Raw genomic sequence first — 12,357 nt, forward strand, 5'->3', positions numbered from 1 at the left:
CTGCAGGTTGCTAGGTGGCTTTAAGTCTCTCTCACAACTTTCTACTAGTAGCTCAATATTAGCCTCTCTTGTGTCTCGGATCCATTTTTTGAATTTGACAGGTTGAACGGTCTTGCCCTTTTTCAATATGGGTATCAGGAATGTTATTGCATAATGATCCGACCAATCACACGGGGCTATTGAGAGGATTGATGTATTTTTGTTACCCGAGATAATCCAGTCTAGCGTTGCTCCTTTAGAGTGTGTGGGTTGCGTGCATGCTTGGTTGAGGTTTAGCTCGGCAAGGAAATCTTTAAGCGTGTTAACTAGTTTGTCATTGCAATCATCCCAATGTAGGTTGAAATCTCCTAGGAATATGTTATTGGCATCGGTGTTAGAGTTGGCCGTTATGATCTCCATTAACTGCTCTCTGAACTTTGCGTTCTCTCCTGGTGGGTGGTAAAACGCATGTAAATTGCATCTTTGATTGGTTGCTGATCTTATATTAAGACCTAAGTATTCGCAAGATTCTAGAGGGTCGGATTGAATTTGGTTGACCTCTATATCCGATCGGTGAATGCAGGCTATTCCCCCTCCTGACTTTTTTGGTCTATCTAGTCTCACAATGTTATATTGAGGTGGTACTAAGAGATCCATGGTTGGAGATGATGATTCCGATAGCCACGTTTCTGTAAGTATTGCCAGATCAATTTCCTTGTTGATGATGAGGTCTGCTATGTCTGACGCATGTTTGGTTGCCGATCGACAATTAAGTAGAAGGCAAGTCAGTTGTTTCCCAGAGTTACTACCGTTCAGATTTTCGTATTCGGATGTTAGCTGGACTTGTTGTAAATTGTTATGGTTGAGTTTCCTATCCTTCTTACTTGATGTTCTACTAGAAGCGATCGGTACTGTTTTAATGTTCTCCTCTTTCTCACGGTCTGATGATTCATATGTTCGGAGTAAGGCAAGGGCTTCCTCCTTCGACAAGGCCTTCGTCCTATTTGGTCGGTTGAGCCTATTCGCTAGTGGCATGGCCATCTCGTTGCTCTTTCTTTGTGAGGAGTGTACGAGATTTTGGATATGCGTGACCTTGGTATGGGTGCTTGCCGCCAATTCCAGTATTTTTTCAATCGCTTGTAGAGTACTAATTGTGACTTGTGTCATGTTGCAAACTAGTTTCTGAAGATCTTTAATATCCTTCTGGTTTCGGGGTGATTTCTTAGGGATGATTAACCTGTCTGTCCGGGGATTGTATATTGCTTTTCTCTGTTTTTGATCTTTTCTTAGTGCCTCAGTCATTTTCTTAATATCCACTGTTTGGTTGTCGGTTCCGTTTTTGCTTGAGATGTCGAGTGTGTTATCTAAGTTTTGTGAAGCTAGGAGTGTTTTTGTGGGTGAGGTTCTACATGGCTCTAGTACTGTATTAGAGAAAGGTAGAGAAAGGTTGATACCTTCTACCTTATTTATTTCCCGATTGACATTGAGTGATTCACTCGGGACCAAAGTACGCTCTGCGTGGGAAGGCTCGTCATTTGGAAGCGGTGTCGACTCTTCCCTTTGGAGCTGGTCTTGTTCTTTGTTCTCATGACTCGTAGACCTCTGTATCCATTCTGTCTCATTTTCCGATATTGTCACTCCTGTTTCAATTTTCTCTCCCGATTTAGTAGCTAGTTCCTGGCAGCCTCCAGTTCGATTGGTGTCTCTGATAGTAATATTGTCCGGAGTGAATTCTGGTGGGGTCAGGTGTAGTTGGTGTCTTAAGCCCTCTAGTGATTCTTTTACGGTAGGGAATACCTTGTCGAACTTCACTAGTTCGCTGTTCGCTGCCTGTATCAACACTATTCCAGTTTTATATATGGTGATGCATAGTTCTGCTCTGCATCTTCTTGATGGTGAGGTCATTATTTTTGTGCCATGTGGGATGTTTTTCATATCTTTTATGTTGAGCATTCTTGTGAAGGCATTGCGCCATTTAGCCGTTTTATTAGTGAAGAATATCAGGTCATTAGTTATAGTGCCTTTATCTGTATTAAAGTATGGGTCGGAGAACAGTGTGTCCGGGTTTTTCCTCCGGGTATTATGTTTGAACTTTTTGGCTCCGTTTTTAGATAACTTAGATGGATATTTTATGCTCTGGGCGTTCGAGCCAACAGCCTCTAGCTATCTTTCGCCCATGTTTGCTCCACGTTCTAGGTTTTATGGTGACTCTTCTCTGTTTGACTCTTAATTGTTCCAATATTAATGTTGTATAGTGATAGGTATAAATATCTTTTCACGTTATTTTTCTTCTATGGTAGTGATAGATGTAAATTTCTCTTCCAAGTAATTTCCTTCTATGGTCCCTTAGTAGTTGTGATTCCAGATAGCAGTTATTAACTGGCCCTTGTGCTCTTATGGTTTAAAACTAGACATTACAAGATGTCCGCCGTTTTGGTAATTCTACTATGGGCAGAGGACTTTCTCTCTTTCCACTCATTAGATTAGTCCACTTTCCCTTTCTTGCCTCAGATTAGAGTCTGTTGTTGGCTCCTTTCTCTCTGTCTACTTGTTGGTCCCCTTTCCCTTTCCTGCCTCTTAATTGTTGACTTTCTGCTGACAGTAGAAGATGGACTAAATGTCCCAAGCGGCCGCCATTTTAGAGTCAGGCGCGCCGCTTCGAATGCTTCCTCGATTGCTTTATTCCCATTATATTCATTTCATTTTTTGTTTTATCAAGTCCATGCTATGGCTCTCACCCGCGGGTCCTCTCCGTATCTGTGCCTGTTATCTTGGCCTTTGACCTACTGGTGTTCACACATAAAATTACCCCGGAGCAGATAGAGAAGTGGGCCACTACCAAAAGCACCTTCTGTTGGATAACTACCACCCCTCTTGTGGCGCTATCCCAAGCTGGGGTAAAACTGGGAAGACAGACTCACCCATCTCGACTGGTAACCTTATACTAACAGGCGTATTCAAACCTCTTCCGCCACACGCTTACTCCGCACCCCCACCTGATGCAAGTCTCTCCATACTCAGGGTGTTTTTCTTTTTGCTTTTTTCCATGTACTTGTCAAATTGTTTTATTGCCTGTATAGCGCCAAGTGCAAGGACGCGGTATACACAAAACGAAAGGCAGACAACCACAAGCAAAAAGCAACGCCAGAAAATTCTTTCTACAAATTTTCCCTGGACAATGGGCTTTTGTGGACCATCTTCCCACATATTGGTACCACATCACATCTGGCTTCCAGTTACACTGCCTTTGACATACTACTGCACCATTTGTCCCCATGGGACGGCCATGCAGTGTGACCCTGCATTCGGCACACCACACGGCCCCGCACAGAGCGCTCTCCTGCTGCTGGCAGGGTGCTGACGGCACGGAAGGGACTTTACTGTCATGAAAATAACATTGGCAGGTTACTCCCACGTGCGCTCACCCCCCTTAAAATAAGCACCAGGCTGAAAGCACGCATTAGGGGTCATTTTTGGGAGAATGACAGAAAATGTACAGCTAGTCAGTTTCCCGAGAGCTCAACACACAGTCATTTAAAGAACATTTTCAAAGACAAGCCAGTGTGGGCCGTGCAGTGAAGGTGGGGGGGGGCTAAAGCGAGGAGAGGCTCCCTGAGCGGACGTGTGCTCCGAGGGAGGGGGGGACGGGATGCTGAAGCGAGGAGACCTCAGTGTGCAGGGTAGTGCCTGCAGACTTTCTTATCTTTGGAGGGAGGGGGGGATGGGCGACATCTGTTTCTAATTAGCATGGCCGCGCTAAGGCCATGCTAATTAGAAACAGATGCCCCCCGCCCCCTTAAAGATAAGAAAGTGCTTCGCAACAACCGTGAAGCAGACGAGCCAGTCCGGTTGGGCCGGACGAAAGGGAGAAAGGGCAGTGGCCAAAAAGCATCATTTTCAATGGGAAGCCAGCGTTTAGCATAAACACTGACGCGACCCAATGAAAATGATGGGCGGGCTTCAAGTCCCCTTCTGAAATCTGCTCTCTCACAATATCTCTCGCCCAGCGTGCAGTGCTTTGCGCTGCAACGCCAGGCAAGACCTAAAAGGCTGTGGACCTTGTGGGAAGCCAAAGCCAGGTGGCTAGTATGGTTATTGCCAGAATCCAAATTGTGGCACTGGTGGATGCATCATGAGTTGACAGATGTTCTGTTGTTGTCTGGCGTATTTGCCTCCAGTGCTTCCATCGCTACTGCTGTTACTTGAGCTTCTCTCTTCTCCAGAGCTAAAGGTCCAATTTTGTGGAGTTGGTCTGTAACGTGTTGTTTCTTGCCTGTCTGTGGTTGTGGTGGTCTTTCATAATATTCATCTATGATATACGGGTAAACTGTTTCCCGGCTGAATTTCTGGATAACTTTTTTCAGTATAGTGACTTTCGATTGAGTTAGGTACTCTTGGTATTCCATATGGTCTTTATTGATTTCTTCTAATTTCTTTTTGAACACAGTGACATGTACTGATGCTTTAAGCCGGCTCTCACTCTGCTGTATCTCGATCAATAGAGCGTTGGCCAGTTGTCTGGCTGTATTAGACCAGTTTCAGGGCAACATCCCTCATCAGCCAGATCTCTTGACTGGGGGTGAATGTATGATTTATTCAGCATTCCATCCATCATTTGTTAGCGTAGCATTTTATAATAATATGAAGCACAGTAGACACACCTTCCCGAATGAAGACAAACTTACTCAGAGGTTCATAGTATCCAGATCAGGTTAATGAGAGCATCACTGTTACAGATTGCAAAGTTCTCTCTCAGTGTGCACAAACAGCTTTATATACATGTAAAGGACACACGTAAGCCCTCCCCAACCTACTTATATAGCGGTCTCTATTTTCAGGCTGTGTGGTTGAGACTGAAACCCTCATTATGAAATGCAGCAAATCTGCAAAGGTTGCAAACTATGTTTTAAAAGTCTAGTCTTTTTTTGTACTTTTCATGTCTCAGGGATGCTGCTGGTCGCAAAGTGGGTGTGGTGTAGCAGACTCTCTGTTCTTGTCCGGTTTATCGCCCTCAGTTGAGGGTGAGAGTATTTACAACCTAACTTGGCTTCCATCCACTCTAACCTAAATAGTTCTAGAATGCAAGTATTATCCAACTTGGGGGCACTAAGGATAAACAAGGGTGTCTACCAGTGTTATTATCCAACGCCTTGATGCGAGTATCACTCCAGCCACCCCATCTCATATGAACTCAGTTACCATATCTGTTACTCATGCTGGCACAACTATTCATAATGCAGTATTCACTTATTCTCTCTCCCTCTCCCCAGCTCTCTTCCTTCTCCCGTTACTCCGCACACACTGTGCTGCAGTACTCATGACGTTGTTGTTCCACAATCAAGTTGTCCACTGTTGGAATATTATGACCTTTCTTTCCCAATGTTCCATTGTCCTGAACCACAATTCTTTCGCCATTGCATTGAGATCTGGGCTGTCTACTGGAATCTGCTCTATAAGATATGCTCAAACTTCCAGTAACTGTCGTTGGCGCAGGAGCTGTCCCAGGCCATGTTCGTAAGTCCTGTCAATACCAGAACTCCCAGGTCTCCGTGAAGAAGTACGACTTTCCATTGTAGATCAGTTGCACCAAGGAAGAGGAGCACATATTTCACTTTCATTGCTCTCAGCTTTTGTTTTACCTCAAAGAAGGACCTTCTCATTATTTAACTCTTTGTGTATAGTCTAGGAAGATACAGATTGTCAGTCTTCAAATGTCAGATCTCCTTGGCATCTGACATGTTGGACAACAATATCTCTAGGCCTGATTAAGAGTTTGGCAGTCTTGGAGCGGGCTGCCATGACATCGGCCCACTCCAAGCCCGCCAAACCCATTGTCAGCCTTCCTGACGTATTTCGACTGGAATACAGGTCAGGAGGTCCTGTAGGGGCGTTCCCACTGTGGTGCCTTAGAATGGCACCGCTGTGGAAGCACCGAAGCCTGTTCCTGCAAGGGCCGAAATGCACAATGTTGTGCATTTTAATTCTGTGCAGGAACAGGGGGTGCATACAGACGGGGGGCACACCGTGTGCACCCAAAGGCCCAGAAGTATCAGGGGTCCCTGTAGGGCCACCTTAATTTCCTCACTGCCACACTTTTCATGGCAGGCTCACCAGAATGAAAACTGTGTTGAGAAAACTGGTAATACTTGGCGGTGCCTCAGGGCACCTTCAGCATATTGCGGCCTCAGACTGCTGCAAGACCGCTGAGGGATCAGGGATCCCCGGCAGTAGCAGCGGTCTTGTGACGGTCTGACCGCCAACGTCCTAATACGGCAGTAGGACCGCCAGTGCGGCAGTATCAGCAACACCACTCCTTGATTTGGCCGTCCATCGGATGGCCAAACTCATAATTAGGCCCTCTGTCTTTACAGTTTAAGATCCTCACAATTAGTGCTTTTGGCTGTGCGCTGGGGTAATACATCTGTTCCAAGGCCCTGTGGTCCCTTTCGACCACAAATACCATTAAGAGTCTGCTATGGTGTAAGGTGACCCTGATCCATTTTTCAATGGATTGCTCTGGTACATTACCCTAGACCTGCTCTGGGAAACATATTAATCTCAATTATGGCAGCAAGCTCCCCTGCAAATATTCAAGTCTATTTTCCAAGGAGTGATTCCATTCTGACAGCATGCAGGCTACTTTTTTCTCGCCCGACACCTGTCTCCAATATGTTCACTTTCTTTTCATTGGTCAAGCTTCTCTCACTTACTTTTGACCTAAATTGCAAGGGTATACATTTTATTTCCCAGTGTGTGCCGAGACCCCTCTGTCGCATCCAATGTTTGTGCTTCAGTGAACTGGAGTCAGCAGCTCCATGACCTCCTATTCTCTTGCCTCCTTCACCAAGGTGGGGTCCTTCAGTGTATTGGTCCAATTTATAATATACACACTGGGGATCGCGGAGATCAGGTTAGGCGGTTACGTACTGAACCCAATTTTGACTGAATTCACATTTAAGTACATGCGGTACGGTGGAATGCTAAGGGCTGGACGCTAGTTTCTTACTTCCAGGAATATCGCTTCAGAGCTCTTAGGTTGATGTGTGAGGTGGTAAAGTAATGTATTTGGAAGGAGTCCTTTTTAGGACAAGAACCCTCACTCACCCAAGGGTGACATATTTCATCATTGGGTGCCCTCCTCACACCCGGACTGCGAGGTCCGTGGTGTGGGCTGCGACTACCAAAATGGGAGGAGCAGAGGTGTTTTCAGATGAGCAATGGATATAGAGTCAGTGACGGACAGAGTGCATTCAGAGATTGTATGTTTTTATTAAGTAGGTCCAGAGGAGTAGGTTAAAAGAGAGGACTTGGGTTTTCTAACAAATTCAACACCCTTGGTGGTCATGGTCGACCTGTTTCTGTCTAATTACGGATCCCTCACGCGGTTCCAGGGCATTCATCAGAACCTTCAGTAGTTACAATCACTCTGTTAAATGTGCTCTCAAACAAAATTTCAAAAATAAATCTTTATACTGGCCCGTCAAGGATCCAGAAAGACAGGAATGTGGCCCGAATATGTGAAAGGGTCCACCGTCGTGCTCCTCAAGGAATCCGTCGCATCCACCCTCGAGTCACTTGACACATCCGGGAGTGCTCCACTGTCATTGGGTGCCTCTGTCTACCCAGTGTTTTGGTGAGGGTCCAATTTTTTTCTGTTGCAAAGAACTCAATGGTCTTTCCTGTTCCATGGTAGCGGTATTAAATTGTGTCACTTGAAAAAATAAATACTTATAAGCCGTGTCACCAATTCAATTAATGGGAATGGAAGGATATTCTTGGCCCTGTGATGTTCTCAATCTCCATGTGGGTCAGGTGCCTAGGGGTCTCACACAGTTCATAAATGCACTTTTATGTTTCTGGGAAGCCTGTACTGTCAATTGAATACAATGGCAACAGCAGAAGAAAGCTGAGGGGAAAGGGGCGACCCCCACCAGCATTTTCCCTTTCTCAGTCTATGCAGTACTTAAAGCTAATTTCTTCTCACATGGTGAGTTGTTGTAGCTAGTTTAACTGTGGTGTCCTTGCCCATAGGGAGGCTGGGGAGGGGGGAGGGGGGGGGCACCACCCGCACCTTGAGTTCGATCCACAGTTGGTCTAAGTGCTGTGCAAGGCGAAACCTCCATGAGGACTAGTCCCTCCTGCTGCGCGCTCAGCTAGCTCTCCACCGGCCGCGGCACCTCTCTCCTCACCACTGCAGACTCAGGCATTCCCTCACAGGATACTCACTGCCTCCACATGGCCAGGCAACCCGTGCTCCACAGCTGACAGCCTCAGTCAGTGGCTCAGCTGAGCTCCAGTTATCTTGTCTCTCACGGCATCATGCAGGGTTCAAGGCCACAACTGCCATTTTTTCCACAACATCGAGCTCCTCCCCACTCAAGGCCATCCCATCCGTCGTCTGTGCCACCAGGACAAGTCCAGTCGCTGCTCCTCCATGTCACAGGTCACGGATAGCCACTACATACATTTGGCACCCAAACTGTGTCCATGATTGTGTAAGGTTCTGATGAGGTGCTGGGGGCTCCAGCTTACAGCATGTTATCGGCCATCTTGCTTGGCCAAGAACACCCCCCAATAGAATTTTATATTAAAAGGGTCTACACTAAAAGGGATATCTCAGATTTGTACAACATTTATAAAATACTTTGGGCCTGATTTAGATCTCGACGAACGGGTTACTCTGTCAAACGGGTGACTGATATCCCGCCCGCCGAAGTTTAAATCCCTTAGGATATAATGGGATTTATATTTCAGCAGACGGGATATCCGTCAACTTTGTATCAGAGTGACCCATCTGCCAAAATGTAAATCAGGCTCTTGATTCCAGATGACGAGTGGTGGTTTCCCCTTATACGGCCCCTTGGCAAGCCAACCTTGGACGATACATCTCCCAAGAGTCCTGACACAAATAAGGTTGCAGGCAGCAAAGATTTAGGTGTGCAAAAGCATTAGGAGAATAGCTACAAAATTGTAATGCTATTAGTACCTTATTCCCTTCAGAATGCAGGTTGTGTATGGTTCATTGGTTTTATGTTGAAGGATCTGAAGAGGGAGAGCCACAATGGCACACACTGTGGCATTTTAATAAAGTACAAGTATTTTGAAAGAGCCTATAGATCATATCAAATTAATTACATCCTTGGACTTGCCCATAAACCTTCTAATGCTACTCTTAAGGAACTCGGGTGAGGATCTTGAATATCCTTTGACTAACCACTCAGGTAAACTGCTCACCCATTTGCTGCTAACAGCTTGTCGTACAATAGCACACACCAAACTCTCAACCCTGAGCATGTGGTGGTCTAAGGTATGGAATATATATGCCAGGTATAATATGCATACAGTTGAGAAAACTTGCGTTCCCTTCCATATTTTAACTAAAACTACAAGAACACAGAGAGATGTTTATGACTCTACATGTGTCGGGATTGTGTCAGCCCAGGCGTTCTATGTCATCTGGGGATGGAGACGATGACATGAATCGTATACAGAATGTGCATTTATAAAGTTGTACAGAGCTGTAGCTAAAAGGGATGTTCCTGGGACCAATGTGTGAAAATTCAAACAGCTACAACTGTACATATGACGGTCTGCAACGTTGGGTCTCATTCGATCTGTTATGTATGCTGAAATGATGATATTGTTGTTTTATACTGCTATAATGGGTTTTGCAATGCTGAGATACTGCTTACTCTGTATCATGTTTCAAAACCTATAAATAAAATATGGAAAATATCACAAGTACTGGCATCATGTTTTGTTTGACCTTTCTTTCTAGTGAGACATGACAACACCCAGTAAAACTCCACCCGGTGCTGACCCCAAGCAATTAGAAAGAACTGGAACTGTTCGGGAAATAGGGTCACAGGCTGTTTGGTCCCTGTCATCCTGCAAACCAGGTAACTTGCAAATGAAGTTAAGAGTTAGTGATCTTTCTCCCACATATATGCATGTAAACAGAAAATTGAGTTCGAGTAAAATATAGTGTGACGACTGGTACCATTCCCCTTCCCAATTCCGGTCCAACAGCACTGATGAAGAACCTCAGGGCACAGTTTAGCTAATCTTGTACACCACTAAGGGTGTTTTTTCCCAGGCTCTGGGAGGCAGTTCATTTTCCTTGAGAAACTAGAGGTAACTGCACAGTCAAAATAGTGCCATGCTTAATGGTGCTGTCAAGAACACAGTTGAGAACTAAAGTGCTGCTGTTGACACTGCTCCTTATAGGCACCATCAAGGTATTTAATCCCCAGGAGCAAGTAGAGACCTACTATGAAGCCAGAAGAACTGGAATTGGAAAGTGGAATAGCTTCATTCAGTGGTCTGCAGGACAGGATGTAGACCCTTTGAAAGAACATTTGTCGGACGTTCTCCTTTTCGCTCTGTCTCTAGCCCACTAATGTCATGTGGTGGCGACCGTCAAGGTGATCAATTGCATTGCATTCTGTCAACATTTATCTGCCTTCCTAATCAGTCATCTACATTCACATCCCTGATCCTAGTCAAGTTCTTGAGGGGGTCTTACCCCATGTTTCCTCATGCATAATGTGTCATGCCTCAATGGGTTTTGAACTTTGTTGTGACATTTTGACAGGTGGCCCTTATGGGCCTCATCACAGTTGCCAGCTTTGTTTGCTTACATTTAAGATTGTTTTTCTTGTGGCCATTACCTCAGCAAGATGTGCAAGTGCAGTATGTCCATCTGCTGTTCATATGCTTCTACCTAGACAAACTTATCCTGAGGACAAAAGAGTCTTTTGTTCCGAATCTGGTTACTCCTTTTTATATGAGCAGACCATTAAACTTTCTACCTTTTACCTTCATCAACTTGACCTACAAACAGTGGTGGGTTACTGTATTGACCGCACAAACCGGTTTGATGACCAACTCTTTGTGAAGTATGTATGCTGCAGAAAGGGCAAGGTAGTCCAGAAGATGACATGATCGTATTGGGACATTACCTGCATAAAAATGTGCATTGCACTTGCCAAGAAGAACTTCTTGAGGAAATACATGTTCACTCCATCAGAGCAAAGTCTTCCACGTCAGCGCTGACCAGTGGCAGAAATTTGTCACGTGGCGAGTTGGGCATCTTTTCAAACCTTCACTAAGCATTATTGCTTGGATTCAGAAGTGAGGAGGAGTGGCTATTTTCCATGTTCTGTGCTCCAGGATTTCAGGTGAGCAATCTGTAGGTAGGTTTCTGGTGTATACTCTTATCTACGTGCAAATTCCTTACCAAATTTGCCCTCCTCCCATTCTGAAGGAGAATCTTAGGTACCATTTTACAGGGTACCAACCTAATTGTTACACTTTACTGTCACTATTGAACTGTTCCTTCCTCCTCTCAGCCTCTAAGGACTCTGAAAAAAATGGACTGCAAACCAGTGATGTCACTTCCTACACTGTTTCTGACACTGGCAGCAAGCCAGCACCCACTGCCTGAGTAGGAGAGCTTTGAAAAGATTCTGGATCCAGTCTGGGTCAAGGGATATTTAACAGTAGCAGCTGTTTTATTGAGCTTTTATATCACCTTTACTTTTCTTGCTGAAGCTGCACAGCATTTGCAAAAAGCAATAGATTTTTGCTGATGCTGTGGCAAAGCCAATAGACTTTGTCAATGCTTGTTCTGTTAATCATTTGGCCCCACATCAGTGATTTCCTGTTGTTGCTAAGGCTTTAAATAATAAGAAATTGCATTATATAGAATTCTCACATTGTAACAAATATTTATAGACTTTTCAGTTTCATCTGTGTCTCAAAATCAACGTGTTGATAACGTAATGATTAGTGATTTGCAGCCATAATTTCAAGCGTGCTACAGGTTTCCAAAGTATAACACCATCCTATTGTTAGTGCTGTAAATTTAATATCTGAAATGTGTGTTTCTAAAACTTATATGCCGTGCAATAAAACCGAGCTCTAGAATATGAAAAAATAAATAAAACCAATGTTCCATATTTAGGTACAGTTGTGGATTCTACAATTTCTCAAACATTTTTCTCCCTAGGATTTGGTGTGGATCAGTTGCGAGATGATAATCTAGAAACCTATTGGCAGTCAGATGGGTCTCAACCACATCTAGTGAACATTCAATTCAGGTATGTATTTCTATTCTTACTTAATTGAAAATTGTCAAGAACATTTCTGTAATCTCTGCATAATTTTGTAATTGTTCTCCCTTTGGTCCTGCTTAGTTTTTTCTTTTGGTGTAGACATTTGTTGTCCTTGACTCAAAAAAATTTGCAGTTGTTGGTGTATTTTCTACCCTTATTTGAAGTCGAACATGTTTCTTGAGCCATGAGTGAAAAATAAAGTATGAGGCATTATCACGCCAGACAACATGAGCTGAGAAAGTATCAAACAGCTGTCAAAAAT

At 44.4% G+C, this 12,357-nt stretch overlaps 1 protein-coding gene across 2 annotated transcripts in view; it reads left to right on the top strand.

Annotated features, from left to right (window-relative positions):
- The window catches only part of ANAPC10 (anaphase promoting complex subunit 10), a 210,212-nt gene that overhangs the window by 42,342 nt on the left and 155,513 nt on the right, over nt 1-12,357 (top strand). For both annotated transcript variants that reach the window (XM_078677655.1, XM_078677654.1), the window contains 2 exons: nt 9,758-9,878; nt 11,990-12,080. In XM_078677655.1, coding sequence (XP_078533781.1) covers nt 9,764-9,878; nt 11,990-12,080 — 206 coding nt within the window. In that variant the 5' untranslated portion in view covers nt 9,758-9,763. The remainder of the gene's footprint in view (nt 1-9,757; nt 9,879-11,989; nt 12,081-12,357) is intronic.

This window comes from Lissotriton helveticus, chromosome 2_1, assembly GCF_964261635.1.
Source record: "Lissotriton helveticus chromosome 2_1, aLisHel1.1, whole genome shotgun sequence".
Lineage (NCBI taxonomy): Eukaryota > Metazoa > Chordata > Amphibia > Caudata > Salamandridae > Lissotriton > Lissotriton helveticus.